The sequence below is a fragment of the Jatropha curcas genome, chromosome 6 (assembly GCF_041381405.1).
Source record: "Jatropha curcas cultivar XTBG-Jc1 chromosome 6, XTBG_Jcur_1.0, whole genome shotgun sequence".
NCBI lineage: Eukaryota > Viridiplantae > Streptophyta > Magnoliopsida > Malpighiales > Euphorbiaceae > Jatropha > Jatropha curcas.
In genome coordinates, this window is record NC_143156.1 from 27717981 (window position 1) to 27743295 (window position 25315).

At 33.6% G+C, this 25315-nt stretch overlaps 4 protein-coding genes and 1 non-coding gene across 7 annotated transcripts; 4 read left to right on the forward strand and 1 right to left on the reverse strand.

The window, feature by feature from the left end:
- The first annotated feature begins 133 nt into the window (after positions 1-133).
- SCL30 (SC35-like splicing factor 30) lies at positions 134-4306 on the forward strand. Its single transcript, XM_012233756.4, has 8 exons — positions 134-290; positions 936-1122; positions 1248-1325; positions 2175-2339; positions 2430-2470; positions 3391-3469; positions 3545-3724; positions 3969-4306. Exons 2-8 carry the CDS (start codon positions 944-946, stop codon positions 4087-4089), a joined length of 843 nt encoding a protein of 280 aa, XP_012089146.1. The 5' UTR covers positions 134-290; positions 936-943; the 3' UTR covers positions 4090-4306.
- Positions 4307-7082: 2776 nt separating this feature from the next.
- On the forward strand, positions 7083-8792 carry LOC105647591 (Calcium-dependent lipid-binding (CaLB domain) family protein). 2 transcript variants are annotated; one of them, XM_012233736.4, is made up of 5 exons: positions 7083-7287; positions 7439-7504; positions 7673-7817; positions 8038-8173; positions 8541-8792. In XM_012233736.4, the coding sequence occupies exons 1-5, from the start codon at positions 7221-7223 to the stop codon at positions 8595-8597; spliced, it is 471 nt and encodes a 156-aa protein (XP_012089126.1). In that variant the 5' UTR covers positions 7083-7220; the 3' UTR covers positions 8598-8792. The 2 variants fall into 2 exon arrangements, with proteins under 2 accessions (XP_012089126.1, XP_012089134.1); XM_012233744.4 differs by having other exon boundaries at positions 7084-7287; positions 7679-7817.
- An 854-nt stretch (positions 8793-9646) lies between these two features.
- Positions 9647-9719, forward strand: TRNAK-UUU (transfer RNA lysine (anticodon UUU)). Its single transcript has one exon. It is a non-coding gene; the product is annotated as a tRNA-Lys (tRNA).
- A 321-nt stretch (positions 9720-10040) lies between these two features.
- On the forward strand, positions 10041-14749 carry LOC105647583 (ternary complex factor MIP1 leucine-zipper protein (Protein of unknown function, DUF547)). Its single transcript, XM_012233723.4, has 9 exons — positions 10041-10322; positions 10410-10526; positions 11419-11731; positions 12263-12662; positions 12754-12853; positions 13339-13398; positions 13562-13645; positions 13875-13985; positions 14085-14749. Exons 1-9 carry the CDS (start codon positions 10254-10256, stop codon positions 14391-14393), a joined length of 1563 nt encoding a protein of 520 aa, XP_012089113.1. The 5' UTR covers positions 10041-10253; the 3' UTR covers positions 14394-14749.
- Positions 14750-15077: 328 nt separating this feature from the next.
- PAT2 (protein affected trafficking 2) lies at positions 15078-25131 on the reverse strand. Of its 2 annotated transcripts, none has more exons than XM_012233711.4 (11): positions 24753-25131; positions 24287-24363; positions 23490-23739; positions 22606-23232; positions 21624-21797; positions 21294-21420; positions 21105-21214; positions 19497-19697; positions 18245-19215; positions 16677-16946; positions 15078-15708 (listed from the first exon to the last, which is right to left on the reverse strand). In XM_012233711.4, exons 1-11 carry the CDS (start codon positions 24966-24968, stop codon positions 15363-15365), a joined length of 3369 nt encoding a protein of 1122 aa, XP_012089101.1. In that variant the 5' UTR covers positions 24969-25131; the 3' UTR covers positions 15078-15362. The 2 variants fall into 2 exon arrangements, with proteins under 2 accessions (XP_012089101.1, XP_020540921.1); XM_020685262.3 differs by having other exon boundaries at positions 24287-24373; positions 24753-24892.
- Positions 25132-25315: the final 184 nt, after the last annotated feature.

The window sequence follows — 25315 nt, forward strand, 5'->3', positions numbered from 1 at the left end:
TCAGTTTTTCAAATTGACCCTAAACCTAGTTTATCTAGATTAGATTTGGGCCGGATAAAGCCCAAAAAGGCAATTATTTTTGGACATCGTCATCGTAAATCGGGTCAACCCGCTTCGTAATCACAATCCAATTTCTAGGGTTTATAGAAATTAGAAAGGCTCTACCTTTGACCGCTTTATAAAATGACAAATCTTTAGTCATGGACATAACAGTTCTATATACTGGTAAAAGGTTTCAGATCTAAGGGAAAGCTTCGCTTCTTATAATCTTCTCTCTGGTTTTGTCCCAGGTAATTTCAATTATTATAATTTTTGTTTCTTATTTTTATGATAGATTGATGAAAAGAAATAACCTAATTTTCCTTTCGATTGATACTGCAAAAAAAAAAAAAAAAAAAAAGAGAGAGAGAAAAAATCGAAGCCAAATTGTATTTTCTGATTTTTTTTTTTCTGTTTGATTAAGTTTCGATCTTTAGGTTAGTGTTCGATTTTCTTTTTTCATCGTGAAATTCAAACTGGATTTTTGTAAATAGATTGAATTGTTGTGGGATTTTAACTTTTGATCTCTTTTACACCTCTTGCTGATAATTTTAAATAATCATCATTAATTGTTCTTCTTTTGTTGGTTTGTGGGTTTTGGAAGGGAAAGTTTATTTTTGTTTTTCTTATGTTATTAGGGTCTGCATTGTCGTAAATGTCACCCTTTGGCTTCTTTTCTGTCCGTGTTGTTTCTCAATAGAGACTTTCCTAATTGAATTGGTCATGGGAATTTTTATCACCCAGATTAATAAACAAAGTGCAAAATTTATGCTTTATTTTCATTTAATTTGAATTAAAAATTCAACAAATTGCACTTTAATATCATGTAAATTTGAATTACGAGAGTTATCAATTTGCAGTTAAGAATTATTGATATACTTTAATTTTATCAACAGGCAATATTATGAGGAGGTACAGTCCCCCTTGTTATAGTCCTCCGAGGAGAGGATATGGAGGTCGAGGAAGAAGCCCACCAAGGAGAGGATATGGTGGTGGTGGTGGTGGTGGTGGTGGTGGGTATGGGAGGCGCAAGGAGCAGAATCATGGGAGCCTTCTGGTTCGAAATATCCCTCTTGATTGCAGGTGAATTTATATTTCACGAGTTTCTTCTTTCTTTTTCTTGGAGAGGATGGTGGTAGGTGAATTTATAATTCATGGGTTTGCAAACTTTAAAAGTTTCTATTGATGTGTATTTTTCCTTTTTATAGACCAGAAGAACTTCGAGTTCCATTTGAGAGATTTGGAGTTGTAAGAGACGTGTATATTCCAAAGGACTACTACACAGGGTGAGTTGTTCTTTTGGGAATATAATTCACCATGTTGTGATGTTGCTGTGGTATGATCTGTGTATTTTACGTATCCTCTTTTATCTTGTGTAAGGTAGCTTGTAATTCAATGCAAGAGGTCCTTTTTTTCGCGTGTCTGTCTGTGCGCTTGCACATGCATGCATGTGTTGGAGCTACTTTTATAGACAATAAAACTTTGGGTGGGAAAAGAATTTCTGAGTTTCAATCTAAACTATTTGTCAAGGTATTCTTTTTTTTTTTCCGTAGTGAATTAAATTTTGAACTGGTTTGTCAGGGGGTATGTTGGTTTGAAGTTAAAATCAAGACCAAGCCCCACAATTGATGAAGGCCTACTCTTTATGGTTCCTTAACATATTGGTCTCAAGGGTGTTAAGACTAATGTTGAAATGAAGAATGTTCCTTTATGAAGAGAAATTTATATAGTTACACAATCACTAGAAGTTTGTTGAGGTAGAAGATTGATTCTTGATCAATTGAAGACGAGGTGTGGAGAGTTTTAAGTTTGGGAATTGTTGATTGCAAGTCTTATATTTACAAGCATATGAAGAATTTTCAAGTCACTTCCCTCTTTTGAAGTTGCCTTTCATACTTGGCTGTTAAAGAAAAGGTCAGCCACTAAGCCTGCCTTATGTAAATTGTGTGTCAAAATACGTGCAAGTTCTCAGGAGCTAAACTGTTAGATGTGTAAAGAAAGGTGCACTGGTAATTGTATTATTGCAAAAAGTAGAAAATCCAATTTTAGTAAGTTGCTATTCTCAGACACTAAAATGTTGGCTCCTACACATCTATTCATTCTCTTATTGATGCTTTCTCATGTATTATATTCAGGGAACCTCGAGGGTTTGCATTTGTGCAGTTCGTGGATCCATATGATGCTATGGAAGCTCAGCATCGAATGAATGGACAAATTTTTGCTGGGAGGGAAATAACTGTGGTGGTTGCTGCTGAAACAAGGAAAAGGCCTGAAGAGATGCGCCACAGAGCCAGGGTTAGGTAATATCACTTCTCCTGATGCAGAGGCTAAATGATTTTATGATTCTTAATTTTCTTTTAGAATTCTCTGATTTTCTGTATATTTCACAGAGGACCATCATCAAGCTATGGAGGACGATCATCTTATTATGGTATGACATGCTGTCACTTGTCAAGATTTTTGTTCTTCAGAGCCTCAATTCATTTTTGTTGTTCCTGCTGCTGCTTTATTGCACAAAATTGAATGTGATTGCTCTTTGCATTGCTAATTTCAAGTTTTAATTTCTTATAACCTTTTTATTATTGATTGTCAAAGCTCAGTTGATGCTCTTTTGTGGAGTACAGAGCTTCATCCTTACATGCATTTCACCTGGTCTGCAATATAGGTTTTCCTGTTTTGCATTAAATGGTGATGCATATTTTCATACTCTCCTAGCCCTCATTTTTCATATTCCTGTACAAAGCTGTCTAGGACTCACCTTGATCCGCCACATTTAGCTGCTGGTGCAAGTGATGCTGACCTTAGCCTTTCCGTTAATTCTAATACTTTTTGACTTTTCACAATATTAAGAAAATGATTGGATTACGTCAATTCTAGAAAAAATAAGGATAATTGACTAAATTACCCTTTAATTAATTCTTTATAATTAAAAAAGACAAAGTTTGGTGGAGATTTCTGGATAAATGTAAAATTAGAATAAAATAATTAATAGTATGGTTTTTTTAAAGTCTCATCTAAGTGGAACCAAAAAAAGTCAAAAAGTGTTAGGTAGTATAATTTTGTTCAATTTAATAAGCAGATATTGATTCTTCTTCTGATTCTATTTTCCATACATGGTTCTTGCTGCTTTGCTCCTCTCAAGGAATATGATTGATTTTCTTCCATGATTTAAATTTGATGAATCATTGGTGACTTCATAGTTGTAGCAATGGGTACTGATGATTTATGTGATGTAAATTTATACTCAGCTACTTTCTTGGAATGTTAGTATGAATGCCCTTGTTCTTCCATCGTCAACATCTCTTATTACTAACAGAATTGGTCATTGTTCTGTATCCAATAATGCTTCAGGACGTTCTCGGTCACGTTCACTATCCCGATCAAGATCCCCTCGACATCATATGAGTTCTAGGTCTCGATACCGCTCAAGGTAAGCTGTCACTGTAGCAATTTAACACTGTGCTTGTCAAAGTTGATGAATAAATGTGCATTTAAAATTTTGCAGGTCATACTCTCCTGCCCCAAGACGGAGAGACTACTCTGCTTCCCCAGGTAGAAGGCATGCAGAGCATCTAAGGTCTCCTGGAGGCCCTCCACCAGATCGAGATGGTGGCCACATTCGCAGGTCATATTCTCCTGGATATGGTGTAGATGATCTAAATGGAAATGGCAATGGTTATGGCGAGTAAGTGGAAACTAGTGCTTCGAGGTTTTGTAATTATCATGTGTTCGTATTGGGTTGCCTTGAAGAGTGATTGTTTCATTCGTAAAAGCAAACATGAAATTGGACAGATTCATGAAATTGTCCAGACCCTGCAAATCTAAGAGAGGCAGGAGACCAGCCTTTCCTCTGAGAAGGATGCATTGTTTTAATGTTACTAATTGGTAATAATAAATGGAACTGAAAAAATATGTAAAATATATTGTAGGAAACCTGCCTATGATTCTGAGGAAGCACGAGCTTGGAGGCAATCACCTGGTAGAGCATCAAGGTCACCTTCTGGATCTCGGTCTAGATCTGCTGACTTGTCACCCAGGCGTAGCAGATAGATGCCAGGAGGATGTCTGTCATTTTGTTTGCTAGTTTCCATACAGCAGGTGGTAACATGATTTTCTATCGGGAACTTGATATTGTGATGGAGGCATGGAAGTAAATCATGTGGATTTGTATTAGAATACAAATGTGTTGAGAAGTTTCTGAACCCTAATGCTTGTTTGTTAACTATCAAACTCTTAATCCATGCCAAAGAGAATTCTGGTTTGACAACTACTATTTTGCACTATAATGTCAATGGATCAACAGAGCTCTTGAATATATATCTATATATATTTTTTGTTGTCCTCACTAGTATGCTTCCTAGATAGGCGATTTATAAGGTCAGAAGGCGTGGAAGAATTCCTGCATTGAACTCTTAATTTGTTTTCTTTTTATTTTTATTTTTTTATTTTTGATTTGGAGGAGGGGTTGAATGACTTATTATTCCTTTTTTTGTTAAAGTAATTAATAATTGTTCAAATAATAAAATTGAAATATTTTCCTGTAGAAATCTTTTTTTTTTTTTAACCCTTAGAAGACATTAAAGAGTAAAATAAGAACATTTTTACACATCAGTTCTCTTTTTCAATTTTATCTAATTCTCTTAATTTCGAAGTTGTAATACTCCAACATTCACCTTAGTTTTACATGTCAAAAAAAGATTTTTTTTTCTGAATTTCCATATAACGTTAGTAATTCAAAAAGTTTGTAATTTTTTCCTCGAAGTTTTCATTTTCAATTACAACTAAAAAATACATATATGATTTCATATATTTTCATTAAATAAATAAAATTAACTGTAGTCTCCATTTCATAACCAAACAAAGAAACATGATTGAAATTCTTATTCTATGTTGCGTATTCATTCTATTCGTTATTCAATTTCTCATTCCATGTATCAAATGTAGTCTAAACATACAAGAAAATGACGTGGATATTTACCTTCTAATTCTTTATTTTAATTTATGAAAAACAGTTACAGCATGAATTAAAGGGATAATGTTATTTTTGGTGCCTGAATTTGCATTTTCTTTTTCTATTTTGGTGTCTGAACGAAAAATAATCACAATTAAGTGTCTAAATTTATAATTTTTTTCAATTTGGTGTTTTCTGATATAGTGGACAGTCGAATTGTACACTAGAACAAAGCAGAGCTCACTTTTGCCTATGTGTCTAAACACAATTAGTCCACATCAGCAGTTATTATAATTGTAAATTAACCCTATCTATCACATTGGATTGCTTACATGGATTAATTGTGAAATAATGTAAGTAGACATGTAGACAAAAATGGGCTCTCACTTCCTCCTGTTGTACAATCCGACTGTCTACTTCATCGTGAAACACCAAACTGAAAAAAAAAAATTATAAATCTAGGCACTCGATTGTTACTATTTTCCGTTCAGACACAAAATAAAAGCAAAAAAAAAAAAAAAAAAAAAAAAACCCCGCAAACTCAGACACAAAAACAACATTATCCCGTTAATTTTAAGATTTGAAATCAAAATATAATTATCCTATAACAAAGCTAATGAAACCTTAGCAGTTTTGGAATTAGAAAGGAACAATTTTCAAAATTTTCATTTTCTTCACTTGAAATCAAGAGTTTTATGAGTTCACAAAAAAAAAAAAAAAAAAAAGTCCTTCTATGCGCAAAATTACTAGGTTTACCAAGCAGTCAAAGCGTCCTTAATTGAACAATTAAGTGGTAGACCCGACCCAGTCTAGAATAGAAAATTCTTCATTTCTGCGTTCAGTGTTGACTTGGTACATTGTACTAACTCTTATTAGCATTTATTAATTAACAACAAATCTTAATAAATAATGGCGGCTAAGAAGTAATTTTAATATAATTCCATTATAAAAAATAGTTAGAATTGAGAATTAGTATTGTTTTGATCAACAAGACAAAACTCTATTGAGATTATTAAATTGTAATTTGAAATATAATAAAAATTAAAAATCATAATAGGATTCTTATATCAATTTAATAATCATGAAAAATAAATAATATATAAATCTATCTTATGGCATTGCCATTGACTCTTTGGTCGAGAGGACCTACTATCCTAAACTTGATTCCCATATGACTTTCAATTACTTAATCCTCATTTAGTTATTGTGATTAAGCTCGGAAATTTTTTTTAAGAAAAAATAAGTCAATTTACATCATTTAATTGTTATTTCAATGGCTTATTTTATTATAAGTTGTGGAAAAGACAACATTTATATTTTGTTTGATAATTTTTTTTTAGTATTGGGAAAAGGAGATTCAAATCTGGATTTATTATCGATAAATTATTATAATGAATTTAAATATATTTTTTTAGAAATATATTACATTACATAGTATTACGGAAGTATTTGATTATCGCAATTTTACATTCTCATGGAAAGTTATTGTCCTCTAAAAAAAAGATTTCTAAAATGTAAGTGTAAAAATAGGAACTTAATCATATTTGAGAAACAAAAAAATTTTTACAAGAAAATAAGATAATTAAGGATATTACATTTTTTTTTTTTCAAATATCTTATTTTGTATGGAAATTCAGATTTTTCACATTTTCTCATGAAAAAGTATTTCTTCATATATATATATATATAGGAAAGTGTAGATAGAACTCATCAATTCAAATACTAATTTATATACCAACGTAAAACTCGATCTTATATCTACAATATTAAAAGTTTATTTTTCCAAATCACTTGTGAAATTCTGCATTTGTCTTAAGGTTCACAAAATGGGGCCTTTACCAAAAAATTCTTTTTCTATGGTGGAGATTTTGACATTTCCCACTTTTGACTAACTTCCCATATGAAGTTTCTTCCCAAATTCCAAACAAGTAGAATTTTATCAGAACAAGACCAAGTCTTGTACGTTGTAATAGAAAAGAAACCTTTACCCAACATGAAAGAAAATTATAAAAAAACCACTTCAATTATTTATTTTGACTATTATGCATTTGGTTTGTCGTTTCGATTTCTATATAAACCGCGTTTTAGTCCTCCTTTCGTGTATCCAAACACACTTGTTCTTCAAAGCAGCATCTTCTTCTTTCTTATTACTGTTGATCAAATCCTCAGCCAAGCAATCAGAATTAGAAAGTGAATAAGAGAAAAAGAAGGAAATAATTGATAAAGATCGATGGCTATTGGGATTTTGGAAGTTGAGTTGGTGAAAGCTAAGGGCCTAAAAGGCACTGATTTTTTAGGTATCTGATGATATTCATCTTCTGCTTTTCTTTCATTGTTTTTTCTGCTTTGTTCATATGTTTAATTAGAGAATTTTGAACTTGAACTTCCATTTTGGTTTTTGATAATTAGTGGATTAAAAATATTAATTCTTTTTTTGTATGATTTTAGGTAAAATTGATCCTTATGTTATAGTAAAATACAAAGGCCAAGAACGTGAAAGCAGTGTAGCCAGCGGTTAGTACTTCTTTATTTATTTTTGTAAGGAAAAAATTTTATTTGCTTATTCTTGATTAAAAGATTAATTCGTTGGAACTAACTCTTGATTGAAATGGAGGAATTTTTTAAAAAAATAAAAAAAGAAATTTAATGTATAATTAACTTATGAATTTGAAAATTACAAAGGTGCAGGTGCAGGTGGGAGTCCAGTATGGAATGAGAAACTGAGATTCAAAGTGGAATATCCAGGTGTAGGTGACGACTACAAGCTCATTTTAAAAATCATGGACAAGGATACTTTCTCCAGAGATGATTATCTTGGGAAAGCCACGTAAGATAATTTTCTTTTTCTTTTTTTTTTTTAACATAAATATATATATATATATATATATATTTTTTTTTTTATCAGCAAAAATCTTAATTTAGTATAGAGTTGATGATATATGGTGAAACTTGAAAGTGACTATTGCGACAATTTTTAACTGTGGTTAAATTAAATATTACTGATAAAGGTTTTTTTTTTTTTTTTTTTTTTTTGGTATGTTATGTAGGGTTTATGTGAAGGATTTATTGGAATTAGGAGTGGAGAATGGAACTGCTGAATTTGTTCCTCAAAAGTATAACGTCGTTCAAACTAACCTATCTTATTCTGGAGAGATTCAAATTGGTTTAACTTTCACTGTCAAGGTACATATACATATTTGATTAAATATTTTAAATAGTTATTTCTTTTGTGTAAATCACGATTCAACCTAGATTTGAATTTAAAATCTCTCGAAAAACTTTATAAATACTTTAAATTATTAACGTTCTAAATGTAAACTCTAAGAATTAGTTCAATCGATAAATAAATTTACTTTTCATATAATTTTTGACTACACAAAATAGAAAGCGAAGTTTGACTCTTGAACTCGTTCGTTTATATGGAAATAATCAAGAATGCTGTGATTTTTTTTTTTAAAGAAATATGAAATGCAAAAAAATTAATATGGAAGGTTTTAGAATAATTATGTTAAGTTTTGCTATTTCTGAATCGTGTCTTTTGGTTTATTAGGCGGAAGACGACAATGGTGAAGAAGAATATGGCGGATGGAAGCAAAGCTATTTCTAGTTCACTTGCAAGTTTGTAAAAAGATGAAGTTCTTAAGATTGCTATTTGCTATGAAACTTGTATTCTTGCCAATTAGAAATTGTTAGAAGTTATTTTTTTTTCTTACTGTGAATATCATTTAGGCTCTCTCTAATTCTGTACCATTTGACAGTGTATTGTTCATTTGTTTATGAAAAATTTCCAAATTCTGCTTTATTTTGCTGATACATAGAAAATGACCCAATGAAGTAATTGAGATTAACTCTTTTCTATAAATAAAAAAAAGGATTAATTCATTGATATTCCTATATGTTATTATTATAAATGGTTTAGATTCTCTCGTGAAAAAAAATTAAAAAAGAAGTTACTTACATAGATTCAATCAATGTCAAAATTGAAAAAATTGAAAAAAAAAAAAATTCTAAAGATGATCAAATTCTGGTACATTATCAAAAAAATTGAAAACAAAATCTTCATCCCAAACAATAGTATCAAAATCAGGAATAGGGTCTGGAATGACAATCTCAGAAAGACATGGCAAACGATTGCTTGAAAAAGTTGAGGAAGAAGAAGAAGTTGATTTTCGTATGCTGATAGTATATTTAGAGCTCCTTCTTTTCTTATTGCTCCACTGGGGTTTGGTTTCTCTAACTTGAGAATCCAAAGATAAATAATCAATTGTCTTAGGTTTAGTTGTTCGTTTCTTGATTATAATATTACTCGTATAAGATTTCTTGATTGCCTTCTTCTTTTGGCTTTCAGGCTTAGACATGGCTAAATAAAAAGATGATATATTTGAAGATATACTAAAAGATTTCTAAATTAAGGAATTTATATTACTAGTTTTGGAAGATCCTAATTCTTGTAGGTTTAAGGATTTTTTAATCCTAATTTTATGAGGAAAACCTTTTTACACATGGATTTTAATATTTTAACCTGAAAAGTATTATATATTTTTTTACACGTGGTTTCTGTTAGATTATAGATTGGAATACGCTTTACTTCATCATAACTGAATCGGAATTGAATAAGAAGATAAATTTGTATATCTTTGGTTAGCTGTCATCACAGCCGTCTTAGCTCAGCCGGTAGAGCGCATGGCTTTTAACCATGTGGTCGTGGGTTCGATTCCCACAGACGGCGCGATTTTACATTATTAGATTTTGGTTCATTTGATCTATGCTAAAACCAAACCAAATGGTCTGTATTTGGTCTATTCTTTTGATCTACTTTCCTACTCTCGGTCTACTCTTTTGATTTATTTTTCTATTATCCGTGACAAAGAAACCAAACCGAAGGGTTTGGGTTTTGTCTACCCTTTTGTTCAAAAAATTTTTTGAGGAAAATTTCGAACTGTTCAAGGGCGTCACGTTCATCACCCTCTCCTTAAATTTGTTTGAATTTAATTTTTCTTATTTTTACACGTTGTAAGTTCATGAGATAGCCATGTCCTTCACGAATAGTAGCCAAACCCATCACCCTCACCGCCACAAATCACATTCCAAAAGATTCTTTCCACCGCACATTCTCACTCTCGCGGTTCTTTTCATTCATTCTAACTAAACCCTTAATGGCACCCACGACTCTCTTTCTCTCTCTTTTATTAGGACCCTCTGCCTGTCCATTTTCTTAAATGTTTGATTCTTTTCTCCCCCTCCATTTTTCATTTCTTGAAATATGAAATTTGAAGACTACCTGATGCAGCAAAGTGATGATAAGCAGAAAAGACTCGATCTTGAAAAGGAGGTGAAAACTGAAAAACATCAAGCAGAATTTATGCTGTTGAAGGTAATATATATTTGATAGTGAGGCTTTTCTTGGAAAATTTTGCAGGTTGAGAATTTGCGAGTAGAGTTAGAAGAAGAAGAAGCAAGAAACAAGGTGTTACACTGTGCACTTCATGGTCCTGCCTCAGCACATCCATGTCTAGCCTCTTTGCTTCCACCTCAAGTAAGAGTTATTAAGACTTTGTTTGAGTTTTTTTTTTTTTTTTTTTTTTGGTGAGTATTTGTTTTGAGTAATTTAAATTACTGTGAATAATGTACAAAACAAAAAGTTCAATAATGCCATTAAAAACTTGTCTTTACAATGAAATCAGACTCAATTCTGATATAACAGTTCCAGAACAAATAAATATTAGTATCTTCGAACTGTTTTTTCCTAACATTTTAAGTATTTAGATGTCAAATAGTGTTTTTCAGAAAAATAAATTTCAAATTTGTTATTGAATAGACTGGAGGTCCGTTTGGATATAGGCAAATGGAAATCAGCGTTTGCATTTAGATTCTGAAGCATAGTTAGAAGTATTTAATAAATTTAGTACATGTAACCACGTTCCGAAATCCAGTGATTCACCATTTAAAATTATAATTGGAATGTTGAAAGCTAATATTTCTTTCTAGTTATTAAAACTTCACCCTCTAACCACTAGCTACTGGCCTTTAACAGCTAATTTCTCCCCACTAACGGCCAGCCAATCGAACAAGCCCTGAATGTCCATTTGGAAAGCCTGTCAAATTACAATTTTGCAAAGCAATTGAAAAAACTTTGATAAAACAAATACTTTTCGCAAACATCTTTTTAAATAAATTTCGCAAACAAATAATTTTTGGTCAAAATATTAACTAGCAGTAACATTTTAAAAAACTTTAGTTCTCCTGTAATATTTAGCTTTTAATGAAAAACTTCTCAAACAATTAAATGCTACTAAAAACAATTAATTTTTACCAAAACAACTAATTTTTACCAAAATAACTAATTTTGCCAAACGGACACTAAATAAATAGAAGCAGTAGTTTTTGCATGAAATTGATCTTATACAGAGGTAAATATACATGTGCAGGTTCAAGGACTTCTTGCAGAACTGGCAATGGTGGAGGAAGAGATTATATGGCTAGAGAGAAGAGTTGATGAGCTAAAACTGAGCTTGTACCAGGAGAGGAAACTAACAGAGAAATGGAAATTACAAAGGAAGCAGCGGAGGAAGCTAAGGCAGCTACCACCATGCAGACCAGGAAATCCATCTTTGGTGCTTGATGATGAGTCCTCTCAGCTATGCAGATCGCAACATTTTGAAGAGTACATAAAAGATAAAATGAAATTCAAAAGATCTTCTGTAGGTTCTGCAGAAGAAATGTCATATTTGTTTTCCACTAGTAAGCTTTCATTTTCTCCATCAAAAGATTATTGTCTGTGAATATGACATCAACACCAGCTGTAGATACTTCTGAAATTTATTTGATTTGTTATGTAATTCTAATTTTTTGAAAATTCATGGATTTTTCTGATTTTCTAGCCTTTTTCACAAGAATTTTTCATTGATACAAAAATAAATAAAAATTATAAAACCAGAGTAGATATATATAATTAGGAGAAAATACTCCGTTTCATTCAAATAATGGTCTCATTCGAGGAACACCATGTACGAGCATCAATGAGATAATGACAACCAAGAAACAGGAAACAAAAATAAAGCAGTCTAACTAGTATCAAACTACCTAAAAATAAGAAAATTCCAGGATTATTATAATCTTCAGGGCCTAAATTAATATCGACTCAGAGCTACAAACATTCATGTAATGAGAAATTTAAATTATCGCAGCTAGTGTCATATAGTGTAGAAGTTTCTTTCTTATGGCTACACAGCAACTAATTATAACTTTTCTGTTGGTTTTTTTATGCATCAGGTGATGAAATATCAAGAGGAAGAATGCAAAAGGAGCATTATGTGTATCAAGAAATATGCGACGAGAAACCAAACTCGCTTTCAGAAGAACTAATCAGATGTCTAATAGGCATATTTCTTGACGTAAATCAAGCACCACAGAGTACAGAAGGATTAGCTATTGTTCCAAAGCTTAGTCTCTCCTGCATCAATCCAAAAGGCTCAAAAACCTCATTCAGTTGTAAAGCGTCGGTATTTGCTTTCAATCACAATACATCGAATCTTGATCCCTATTGCATTATGCCAGATTTAGACAGCGTTATCAGAGATATTGGACCATATAAGAACTTCATTCAGATTGCAAGAAGCACATTAGATGTCAGTCGGTTTTTGGAATGCTTACCATTGGCCAGAAAAATGAGGTTTCTTTCAGGTTTCAAAAGAATGTGGTGATTTTTTGAACAGATATCAGCTGAGTTTTTATAGATATTTCTTTTCTGCTACTTCTTTCAGGGTTTTAATTCATAAACTAGGTAATGTAGACTTGACATTCTTGACCTACAAGCAGAAGCTAGCATTTTGGATCAATATCTACAATGCCTGCATAATGCATGTACAGTAAGACCTCTTGAGCTACTTCATATAGAATAAATGACCGCATAAATCAAAGACTGAGTACATGTTTGGAAAAGTCCATCTCACGTTTGACTTTTTATTTTTTACCTATTGCACCCTTAAACTCTTGTTTTTGACCAATTGGACCCTCTAAATTTTCCATTTTGTAAAGTATAAGCACCATTTGTTGAGTCATCAATGGATAAAGAGTAAATAATCATGTATACGTAAAATAAAGAGATAAAACATATTTATCATATTATCCATTGATGAGTCTGCAAATGGTGCCTTTCAGTTACAAAGATAAAAATAGTTAAGGATGCATTAGGTTAAAAATAAAATATAAGAGCGTAACAGATCAAAATTAGAAGTTAAGTGATTCAATAAGCTTTCCTAGTTAGTTCAGGGGTATTTTTTAAATATTTGGCCTAAATCAAATGTCTAATAATATCAATCCCACTTGTATTTTTCCTGAATTTTCAGGCATTTCTAGAACACGGACTGCCTTCATCACAGGAGAAATTGCTGGCAATCATGAACAAGGTATGTCAGTGTCTCAAACATGATCATCCTAAACTGGGAATATTTATGAAGAAGTCATACAAGAAACCTCAAGCAAGATGGATAACCCAAAGATTTAGAATCCACAAATATCCAATTGAAATAGTAATTTACCATCAATAATGAAGTGAGATTATTTTACCAGGCTGCACTGAATGTGGGCGGAATAGTGCTGAATGCTTTGGCCATCGAGCATTTTATTCTCCGGCATCCATGTGAAACAAAACATGTAAGTCAAATAGATACCTATATGCTAATTCAAAATTTTCTTAATTCATGTCTCTTCCAAGCCATCTCAAATATGGCTGATAATAGAACACAAATCAAAAAATCTCACAGAATTCTGAAGGAAAAGTCTCACTCAGAACAGCATCATGTGTCAAATGTTAGGCTAAGTCATACTTTCAGGTGCTTCTGTTAATATAATAGCTTGATAAGTTGATGTTTTAATCTCCAAGGGTGCTCCTCCAGATGAGAAGGAAATGCTATTACGGCATGCTTATGGTCTTGGGTATCCAGAACCCAATGTGACTTTTGCTCTTTGCCGGGGCACATGGTCTTCCCCAGCAGTGAGTATATAAAATTTCTAATGCTTCTGAATCCATTTCTTCGTAGATCATGAGTATAAATGTTCAGCATGTTTAATAAACACGAGCTGATCTATGCAGCTAAGGGTCTATACCCCAGAAGAAGTGGTAAATGAATTGGGGAGAGCAAAAGTCGAGTATCTGGAAGCTTCAGTTGGGGTTACAAGCAAGAGAAAGATTGTGGTTCCCAAGCTTCTGCAATGGCACATGCAAGATTTTGCAGACAGCATGGAATCACTACTAGAATGGATTTATAGCCAATTGCCACGCTCTGGGTCATTGAAAAGATTGATGATGGAGTGCCTAAATGGAGAAACAAAATCTACTTCAACAAAAATGATAGAAATTCAGCCTTATGAATCTGAGTTCCGCTACTTACTGCCCTTGTGAGAAGAAAAGTAACTGATGAAAAAGAAAAACTTCTACCTCAGCTTATGCCTCCACATATAATAGAAGCACCAAGTTTCTCAAAATTTAACCTATAAAGCCTGCAAGGCTTGAGTGTTAATTAGCTCATCAATTTTTATGACTATTAACCATGACCCCAAGTCATTGTTTGCATACTAAGTTCAACTCTCTAATGATGCAAATTCTAAGAATTTTTGTCTTCCATTTGGAGAGAAAGGTTTGAGTATTCTTCCATTGATCCACACAAGAATTCAACCAAATTGTAATACAACCCAAGTGATGTAAAATGAACCAGCAAACAGATCAACTGGTATAAAGACACCATTTCTACATACACGATAGGCCTAATGACTGAAGGAACCGTAAATTTGGGGGTACCTTGTAGTTGTCCTACACAATCATTCTAATGTTTATCAATTCAAATCACAAACTTCCTTAGCATAACAATCATTACGATTTTCCCCATTTGCAGCAAATGCCCCACTAGCAATAATAATGCAATTAAATTTGCAAATTCCACTTCCACTGGGAAAACTAAGAAAAATTTAGAATTTATAAGCTTCATGTAACCAAAAGAAAGCATTCTTCTTCCATTGAAAAACATCAACATTCAATGATAAACAAAAGAAGTTTAAGAGCACCAGCAATGTGGAAAAAAACAAACAATAAGAAAAGAAAAATCTCAATAGAGTGAATGCTCCACAAAACTTCAAGTTATTGCATGATCTTGAAACTAAATAGTTCTGTACGATAAAGGTGTTTCAACAGATATCAAATCTATTTCAAAACAACTGCAAGAACTGACAAAACGTAATTACAGTTTTGCACAATGGTACCGAAGACATTCTCTGATGATTCACTATTTTTTTCTCTCTCTTTTCCCTGAACTAAATTATCAACAATATATGGCTTTAAACAGAATCGACAAATACAAGCAGGCAAAAAGGGGGCTCAACTAAGGAAATTCACAATCCTATTCAATAGATTTAAGCCAAATACAGTTTCCTCACAGTTGATTTTTATAGACACGTTCAATGGTTCAGTGCATTTACCTTCAGCAGTAATGGTAATTAAGCAGGGCATTGAGTTGCTCAGAATTTCACTGCTGAACCGTAGGCATAAACCAGAGGCATCGTCCAGATTGGCAGCAATTGGCATGTCAACAGATACAAGGAAAAGATTAGCATTGCTAAGCATCTTTCTGGCTAGGCTCTCACAGACTAAGAGAAATTTATCTCTCATTAACATGTCACTGCTGTCCTTGTTCAGCTCCTCAATGTGGTCAGTAAAGGTGCAACTTGGTTCCCAACAAAAATGCAGCAGACAAAACAAATATTTCAGAACATCAAATATAGATCCAAAAAGAAAAAGAAGACAAAAGGATCAAAAGAAAAAAAAAAAAAATATATATATATATATATATATATATATATTTACACACATTACATACATATATTAAATCCACAATCATTCAATTGAAAATTTCCAGGTGATAAAGAATCTGATTTCCTTTCTTGACCATGTAAGCATGTGTTTTGAGTAACCAAATCGATAAACTGTTACTGGCACAGGACCTATATTGCAATATTATATGGGATTCACCACTTGATTTATCAGTGTTGATGAGGTTTATCATACACATGGATTTGTGTTTGTTTCATATTGTTGCAGTCAATTCAGTCACTACGCTATTTCACGAAAAGGCAATTCCAAATTTTGAGGTAATGAAGCCTCCTAAACTCGAATGAATCCCAATGATAGCATAAAAATACAATTCATCACAAACCCCTTTTACAAAGGCAGACTATTTCTGATGATAGCCAAAGGCAGACTAATTCCAATGATAGCATACAATTCATTAGAAACACTTTTTTTTAAAGGCAGACTAATACCTTTTACGTTCCTAACAGAAAGAGATTTACTTAGGTTATAAAGAAAACAGCACATAACTAGATTGCATTGGATTTGAGGCCAAATGTCTATTTCCAATGGTTCAAGGCAAAGATAAGAAATTGTTTTGACATTTTTGAAAAACTCTTCTCAATTTGCAGCTAGAATAATTACAAACTTTTACTATTAGGGAGAACCAAAAAAAGTACTCTGAAGACACCACTATGCCACCCATGCAATGTCTTGAATGGCTTATATTCAGTCCCTAAGATGCCTTGACATACTAAGAATTAACATATCAATTACCAATTGATAACAGGATCAACTAAAAAGAAACAGAAAGATTTTCTTTTCACTATATTATGAAGTAACTACCTCCTCTTGTACTCGAACATTCCAGGGAGACGAGACTCCTTATCTGTGAAGGCTTCAATGTTCATTGGAAGTGGTTTTACAAAATATCCGATGTCAGGTCGCAACTTGACAGGAAGTTTCTTGCCATTACAATATAGTGCCAGCTTCAAAGGCAATAGATGATGATGGAAATGAACATGGAGAATCCTCTTCATCATCTTACCAGGCTCTAGAGAAGTAATCTCTTCCATAGGAACCAAAATTGGTATGTTGTTATGAGAAGGCAAGGAGCTGCAGTATCAAGATAAAAGCAAGTGGCTAAAATTAGTAATTAAAGCCAAGAGACGATATTCCTATAGTCAAAAGAACATTGCCAGGTCACCTATTTTCCTCTTTTTCGTGATAGACTTTGCATAGTCAGGTAAAGATCAAGGAGATCATGAAAGGCCACCCAAGTATGAACCACAGTTGAAAACTATGAAACTACTAAGGGCCTGTTTGGTTCAGCCTTTGTGGCTAGCCGTTGGCAGTTAATGGCTAGCGGGTAGGAGTTGGCAGCTAATGGCTAGCCATTGGAAAACCACTAGCTAACTACTAGAGATATCAGCTTTCAGCGTTTCAATTATAATTTTGAATTGCTAAACATTAAACTTTGAAACACGACTCGAAAGGCTGAATTTACTGAAAACCCCTAATTAGGAGTTCAGATCCCAAATGCCAAAAACCAGTTCCAGCCACTTGTCCAAACAGGCACTAAGCATTTATAAAAATCAAATAACAAAAGAATACTCCATCCAGCAATTTAACAGTAATTTCCGGACATTCACAAAAAGGTAATGATGTAGAACTCTATGTTTTCACTCCCAAAGTATCTTAACTCAGCCAAAACTCAATAGAATTGTAGAGACTGCAGTCTTATACAGAAAAAACCCTACCAAAACATGAAAGTTTTTTACTTAATATTCCTAAAGTAGAAAGCCTAAAGGAAGATTGATAATTATGAATAGGTAATTTTCCTACTATTCAAATGCCTAAAGGAAGATTAATAATAGCAAATAGGTTTTACTCACCATGATAGGCTTGGGCCATAAATAGAACATAGGCCATGCCTATGGGGAGGCGAATATATACTACAATCAGGCAAGAGAATAGGAATGGCAAGTAAAAATACAAGTTCACCTGAAACTGAATCATGTGACTTAGAATAGGAAAAATTAAAGTAACACCAATGAAAAAGCGGATAACTTCTGCTTTCTAAACAAATTACACCTGGTTGACGTACTAATGTGCAGCGACCCATAAGTAATGAAAAGATTGGATTTTCTCACATGAACTACTAATGTACCTTGAAATTAAAGATTAAGGTCAGGTGCTGCAGTGTGCACGTGTGCATTAGAGGTTTGGAATGATAGGATCCCAAAAATATATATACGTAAAAGAAAATGCATGGTGGGTTTTTTTCAGGTATGTCAGAATTGGTGGTCAACATCTTCACCAGCATGTATACAAGCCTCACAAGTGAAAACCTAGATCATTGAACCAAGGACAAAGCCAAAGAAACTTTCACAGACAGCAACAGGAAAAGTCACCTTTCAGTAGAATCTGAAGCTTTGTTAGATTCCTCATCCACCAACTTTACTTCTGAAATAGTTTCAGTGGAACAGTTCTCAAAGGAAACATCAAGGCACACAAGTACAGGAGATATGCTTGAAATTTCAGATGAGAATGAATAATCAACCTTCAAACCATTTCCGTTCGCAGGATCTAAAAGTGAATAGCGTTTAGGTTTAACTTGACTTCCAATATCCCTCATGGAAATTCTTGCTGATGATCTACAGACTTGACTTCGTTCAGATGTACTTGGGTTTGACAAGTCAGGCTGCTCATCCAGCCATGATTCAAGAGCTCTCTTTGACACCAGTTCTTCCAAATCAGTTGAGGCAGACAGAGGAACTTCATTCTGATTTAAGTGAGCATCCCCAACATCTGATACCTGAATCAGTGGATCAACATCATCTCCACTCTCACTAGCAGAACCAACATCATCGCTGCCGCCATCACCACCTGAATCAGTAATAGAATGTTCTACACTATAATCTGAAAGAGTTTCCTCGTCTGATGATCCAGATATTGTGTCAGAACCATCTGTCCCTTCCCCTAACATGTCTTTCTCATGATTAGTGCCTGATAGCTGGGTAAGCTCATCATGAAGCAAAGTACAAGGTTTTGGGAGAGGTTCATATCCTGGAGCTGCATGGAGGACTATTTGTGAGAGAGATCCAGGAAGGTATATTCGATAATTAATAGGTTCCAAAGATGATTCTTTTGTTTGTCCTCGGTACAGGCATTCGGCAAGCACATGGGGCAGATCCTCCCTTTGAGGTGAACAATTCATATCATCCCGAATTTCTTGAGAATCTAATTTTGATGAAAGAAGTTTCTTGATAAGGCGAGCTCTGTCACGGACATCATAGTTCAAATCAAACTCTGCCAATTCAAGCACATAGCTTCCTACTTTTCTAAAAGTCCAAAGTTCTTCCTTTTTTGCACTTGACAGCACCTGTGCATAAAAGCCACTTGAAAAATAAAAAGCACATTTTTTTTTTCTATAGCATCAAAATCAGACAGGCAAAACTAATTATGTCCCAGTAATATTCCAAGAAGTACAGAAAGTGAAAGAAAGGATAGTGAAGAAAAAAACTCGCGTCCAGATTTTTCCAGTTCATACACTATTGTCCACAGCTCATCATAAACACATGGGACAGTGATGTTACTTGTGCATTATGACTACATATCCATGGCAGAGTGGAGAAAAGTACCAGAAAAATTTCTTTCTTGTACCTTAAGAATAGTGTTGAGAATCTGAAGCTTTGTTTCCAATGCTTCTGAAGAAAAGCTCCATGCAAGATACTCAAGTACAGTGCTTAACATTCTTGGTAATATATCCCCTAAATTGCTATACTCTCCCATCATCCAGATTATTATTGCACGGGCTGCAGGCACCTTGATTGAATCCAAACTACGAACCAACTGAATTACAACCTTAAGAAAATAAAAAGAAGCCAGAAAAAGACATCAGATGCCAAAGAAAAACATCTAATTAAAAGGACTAGTACTATGGCAAGTTTTCCACTTTTGGTAACTAAATGGATGACAATCACTTATTCATGGTAATTTTCACCAACGAAACGTGCCATCATCATTTTCGTCCATATTTGTCATAGAGTGCTCGATTCCAAAGCATTAGAACAAACTGCTTCCTTCACTTGCTCCCATTGGAAGGGATGATATCTTAGGACTAGACTACGATGACTCTAACTAATTCTTCAAAATAGCAACAACTTTTAACACAATTTAAATATTAATATTCAAATAGAAGCTATAAAAATCATGAAAATTGAGAATTTATATACAACATAGCAATAAACAATAACCATACCCAGAACTTATTGTGAAGTAAAATTAACAAGTATAGAATTATGTACAAAACATACATAAAGCATGTCTGATGCCTTTCTCATATACTCTATTTTCAGCCTCAACTATTTGTTCTGAATAATTTTTAGATTTAAATTGGATAAAACAGATAAGAAAAATATAAAACAATAGAGGCTTTCTTCTATAGGATTAATTCTAAAGGCGCTCATCTAAACTAAAAGCTGTCAAAGCAGAAGACCACAAGAAGCCAAGAAAACCACTTAAAGAACAAGACCTGAGCTGAGCCCTAAGATAAGAACACGGGCATTCCTTTCATCTAAATACTCCACAATTTTGTCAAAAATTCTGTGTTTGGAGACACTATTAATGCCGGAATTCTACATAATTGAATTCTACTTGGGCCAGTATCTCATTTTTGGGAAGCAGATAACTACTAGAATTCAGTTCATTTGAGTTAAAAAAAAAAAAGGTGCCAGCTTGGGAGTAACAGAAATCAGACCACAAGGGGTAACTTTAATTCATTTGGCAAAAGAGTTTTTTTTTTATTTATTTACTTTTTTTTTGGTTGGGATTGGGGGGTGGGGTGGGGTCCACATTCATATTACAACAATACCCCACCCCATCCAACTAGCATGCTCAAAATAACGATAATATAGGAAACTAGATAGTTTTAGTTTGTTATTGATTTATTCCAAACATAAGAATTCCATTATAAATTAAATTAAATTTTCTTACATAATCAGTTCCAAACAAAGTGAAGGAAATGCAGTTTCAAAGGACTTCAACAAAACCTCTCTATTTTACATGAACAAGCAACTCCGAAGGATCAAAGAAAACCCCATTATCCTCAAAAATCTAAATTTGCCTTAAATGACATAATGATGCACAATTATGGAACAAATTAAGCTTAATACATATAACATACCAGCTCAAATAGAGCCTAGCAAGACATCCTTTTCTGCAACAAGTATTTACCTTAAAGAATCATAGACTAATAAAACAGGATTATACCTTTTCATAACAAGGAGGATCTTGTTTTATAATTGATCTAATTGATGTTATTGCTTGAACTAACACGCCCCCTTCTCCACCAATAAATCCTGAATCACTGTTAAGAAATTCTGCAAAAGGTCCTGTTACTTCAGAAAACAATAGATTCTCCCATTTGCTTAAAGTTCAGTCAGGTAACTGAAACTATACCCTTTCTAATTACAGCCAACAGCCCTTCCAAGCATGTATTGGCAATTTTGGGAAGTCTTTGAGCACATGAACCGATTGCAGCAACAGTATCAGCAGCAAATCTCCTGTCTGGATCTCTGATATAATCCTAGAAATAAGTTAAAAATAAGCATCCACTTAATAAAGATAAGCAATTTTTGGAAGTCTTTGATTTTTTTTTTCCCCGTTTTGATAAAGATAACCAACAAAAAATGGATTATTATCTTTCCAATATATCTATAGTGAAAAGTAATAATGTCAAACTTCCTAAATGGCACCTAACTTCAGACAAACAAAGGGCAGAGAGAATACCTGAAACTCTTTGAAGATAGATGAAATAGATGATTCTGTGGTAATAGAACAGAGAATCTCAAGCTTCAAAGCTTTTATTTGATAAGAATCTGAAGAAATAATGAAAAAATCTTCAAAGTACGGAGAAAAGAGGAAAGGCATTGCTTTAGCAAACACTTGAATGTTGCAAAGGACCTGGACAGGTAGATCAATACATATAAGCTTCACTGCATTACCAAGTAAAACTGAAATTTTTAGTGAACATTTTAACAAAAATCCAAATCTGAATTGGGTAACATTCATAACTCAGATACACATTTCAAATGCTGTAGAATCAAAAAATAACAATCCAACATTATGAACTACCGATACCAAGCAAACTTTTAAATTGCACTGCATTATCCACATTATCCTACATGTATAATAAGAAACAAGGTATCACACCATTAAGCAGCTCCCTAACTGAACTGAGACTAGAAAATTAAAGACATTGCAAATAAAGATGATCAACATATTTTAAGCAAAGATGTGATTTAGGTAGACAAATGATACAGTGGCCAGACAAATTACTGAATGAAGAAATATCCAAATACCCATATTCTCTACGATTCCAGTTGGGCAATAACCCAATGGACAAAAGATCTTACATATTTTATTAGGTTCCAATCGAAGTTCAGAATAATTCACCTAAACATTCAATATTTTCCCAGAACCAATAGTATAGAGTCTAAAATTGTACCTTTCTAATGAATCTCATTTTCCTTTTTCGAAGTTCCACTCCTTCTGGTTTTACTAATTACCTAATTTTCACACATTGTATATAAGGCTTTAGCAACCATAGCCCCTTTTCACTACTACAACCCACATTCGTTGGTTTCTTGAAATGATTATAAAGGAAATTCTTGTAATAGTACTTTTATATTACAATACACACACACACACACGCACACAGGTCTCCACACATTCAAAGGAGGTAAAATACATTGAAGGAAATGCTACACACCACATATCTAGAAGAATTAGAAGATCTCAGCAAAAACAGAAGTGGTTTAACAATTCTTCTGACATCCTCACATGGAGCCATAATCCAGTGGACACCAGCTGCTGCTAGTACAACTGCGCTATTGTTACTCCATAGCAATGGCAAAGTACACTGGAGCAGGACCTTCACATCATCATTACTTTTGCCAGATGTAAATTTTGCACCACTAAATTCAGAAGAAATCTTGTTGGCATAATTTGACCGCGATAAGTATTCATCAGGTCCTTCAATATAACACCTGGAGACCATGCTTGCCAATTCAGAGTCATATTTCCAAGTCACGCTACTACTGTCTTTTTCTAATGGAAATTCAGCATCTAAACCATCATTTTCAGACTGAGAAGTCTCCTTGCCATGTAAAGAGAACATTATAGATTCTTTTACCAGACCATGCCTTGCTATTGCATAGCGCGAAAGGATTCCAATTAGAACTATCTGACCCCATTCTTCCACATCGGGAAGAACCTCACATAACCTTCTATAGTTTCTTCCAATCAAATTATAATTATTTGGACAAACAGAAGCAAATGCAGCAGCAGCAGCTCCAACTACTCCAGGGGAATGGTCACTTAACAATATTCCAACAATCTGCATAAAACAGAAGAATATAAATCCATAGACCAAACCCATGTTCACTTTTTATGATATATGATTATCCAAAGATAGACATAATGGTAGCATCTCAGCATAGCCATTCCAACATCCTATAGGTACTTGGAAAACTAGTTGACCAGCAAACAATACATAAGCAAATATGAATGTTTTTCAGTTAGTCCAATAAAGGCCCCAATGATAACAAGCAAAGAAGAAATGCGATGCAACACTTTGTAAGTAATTGACTACACCTCTTCAATTGTTGAGGAATGTTCCTCTAGATGCAAATCATGCAACTTGGGAAGAGCATTAGCAGCACACTTTCTGACATAAACAGATGGATCTCTCGCACACTTGCCTACAGCCACCAAAACAAGAGGTGCAATTACATGTAGACGGATTCCTGCCATGGTACGAAGTGCCCAAGCCCTCACCAATGGGTTTGTGTCTCCCAAATCCTTCTGGAAGGAATTGATTGACAGCAAAGCTTCATTTGGACGCCTAGAAAGAACATTGCACGAAGTAGATAAGAAATAAGAGAATGGACCATATATCTCACATGGTAGGATAGAATCAACTTAAGCACAAGTTTATCATCTATCCTCAAATGCAACTGAAGCATAATCCTTTAACTCAATAAGCACATTGCCAAAACCATAAACTCGTATGTCAAACACCAACCACCCCCACACACACACACGAAAAAGGTGGGAGAGAAAGAACCTTGCCAAGGCTATAAATAACAATGACCTTGCAATAACATGAACTGCCATTAAAAAGAAAGTGGTTCTGTCCTTGATTGCTAGAAACTAAATTCAGTTATTACCATCTTATTTTCCAGTTATCAAAAAGCATTCAGCCATCTTCTTGATTAATGCAACGTGGAATTAAAGGACACTTAACATTTCTGTCTATCCTATAAGTCCCATAGACTACCATATAAATTTGCAACTTGCAGTTCTTTTATGCCATGATTGCCAAATAGCTCTAGCTATGAACATGATCTTTCAAAGGAATTATTTCATGTAAATTAATGTTCATTACTTACTTTTCGGCATAATGCAGCAAGTACAAGTAAACCAGCTTCTTTACTTCCAATGACTGAGATGCCACATTTTTCACAACCTGTAATTCCCTTAAATCATAGGGAAGAAAAAGGATTGATATTAAAGTAAGTAACAATAAATCAGATGCCATTAATTCATGAAGAATTCTTATTTAATATTGATAATGCAAGCAATTTGAACCAATTTCAATCCTAATTGCTTCACCAACACACTCTAACATATTGCACTAACTTGTACAAAGCAATTATTAAGTCTCTTACAATTGAATCAAAATCAAATACTTAAACCATAACAGTTTGCAATTACTTCATTAATTGCTTAACATTTTAAATTCTTTCAAATCCGATCTATAAAACCTGAAGATCTTTCATATTCTAATTAAAAACAAATAACTAGTTCAACATTGTAAAATTATCAATTTTACGAAGGAGAATGAAATATTTGGACCTGAGGGAAGAAATTGGAAACGTCAAAGCCTTGAGCGATTAGAGCGAGGAGGCGCTTAAGAGCTTCACATTTCTCGGAGTCGAACTTGCTATCGAGCAAAGGAGCGATGTTCACGTCCTCAGGATCGTCATATAAGTGAGCGTCTGTACCTATACGAAACACGATCGTAGATGCCTTGCTCAGTGTCTCTGCTGTGGCACCGAATTGCGGGAACATCTTCTATATCACTGATTCTACTTGAAAATTGTATGCATAGAGAGAGAAAGAGTTTTGTTTGTTGCTTTGAAGGTGCAGACTGAAATGTAAATGGAGTTTCTGCAGACAGCTGATGGGGCTTGTTTGGATGACGGAATGTGGAAACTTAATATCGGAACGGATTACTTTGGAGTTAGTGGTTGTTTGGGTACAAGGTCAGGACAGAAATCTCATCATATTGTTTATTTTTTTCTAAAAATACAATTATTAAAGCTCATAGTATATGATTTTTTTTTCCCCTAAAATTAATTTTTGAATTTTCACGGAATTGATTTACATGTTCATAAATTTATGTTTGATATGAATAT

Bases quoted from the DNA above. Each gene is read 5' to 3' on its own strand.
- SCL30 (XM_012233756.4), top strand. From the start codon at position 944: ATGAGGAGGTACAGTCCCCCTTGTTATAGTCCTCCGAGGAGAGGATAT. The intron at 1,123-1,247 runs GTGAATTTATAT...TCCTTTTTATAG, and splicing joins AATATCCCTCTTGATTGCAG to ACCAGAAGAACTTCGAGTTC. The intron at 3,470-3,544 runs GTAAGCTGTCAC...AAAATTTTGCAG, and splicing joins AGGTCTCGATACCGCTCAAG to GTCATACTCTCCTGCCCCAA.
- LOC105647591 (XM_012233736.4), top strand. From the start codon at position 7,221: ATGGCTATTGGGATTTTGGAAGTTGAGTTGGTGAAAGCTAAGGGCCTA. The intron at 7,505-7,672 runs GTTAGTACTTCT...AAAATTACAAAG, and splicing joins TGAAAGCAGTGTAGCCAGCG to GTGCAGGTGCAGGTGGGAGT. The intron at 8,174-8,540 runs GTACATATACAT...TTGGTTTATTAG, and splicing joins GTTTAACTTTCACTGTCAAG to GCGGAAGACGACAATGGTGA.
- LOC105647583 (XM_012233723.4), top strand. From the start codon at position 10,254: ATGAAATTTGAAGACTACCTGATGCAGCAAAGTGATGATAAGCAGAAA. The intron at 11,732-12,262 runs GTAAGCTTTCAT...TTTATGCATCAG, and splicing joins GTCATATTTGTTTTCCACTA to GTGATGAAATATCAAGAGGA. The intron at 12,663-12,753 runs GTTTCTTTCAGG...TACTTCTTTCAG, and splicing joins CCATTGGCCAGAAAAATGAG to GGTTTTAATTCATAAACTAG.
- PAT2 (XM_012233711.4), bottom strand. From the start codon at position 24,968: ATGTTCCCGCAATTCGGTGCCACAGCAGAGACACTGAGCAAGGCATCT. The intron at 23,233-23,489 runs GTGTAGTCAATT...TGTTTTATGCAG, and splicing joins ATTCCTCAACAATTGAAGAG to ATTGTTGGAATATTGTTAAG. The intron at 16,947-18,244 runs GTGACTTTTCCT...TTGATACTGCAG, and splicing joins GCTTCAGATTCTACTGAAAG to CTCCTTGCCTTCTCATAACA.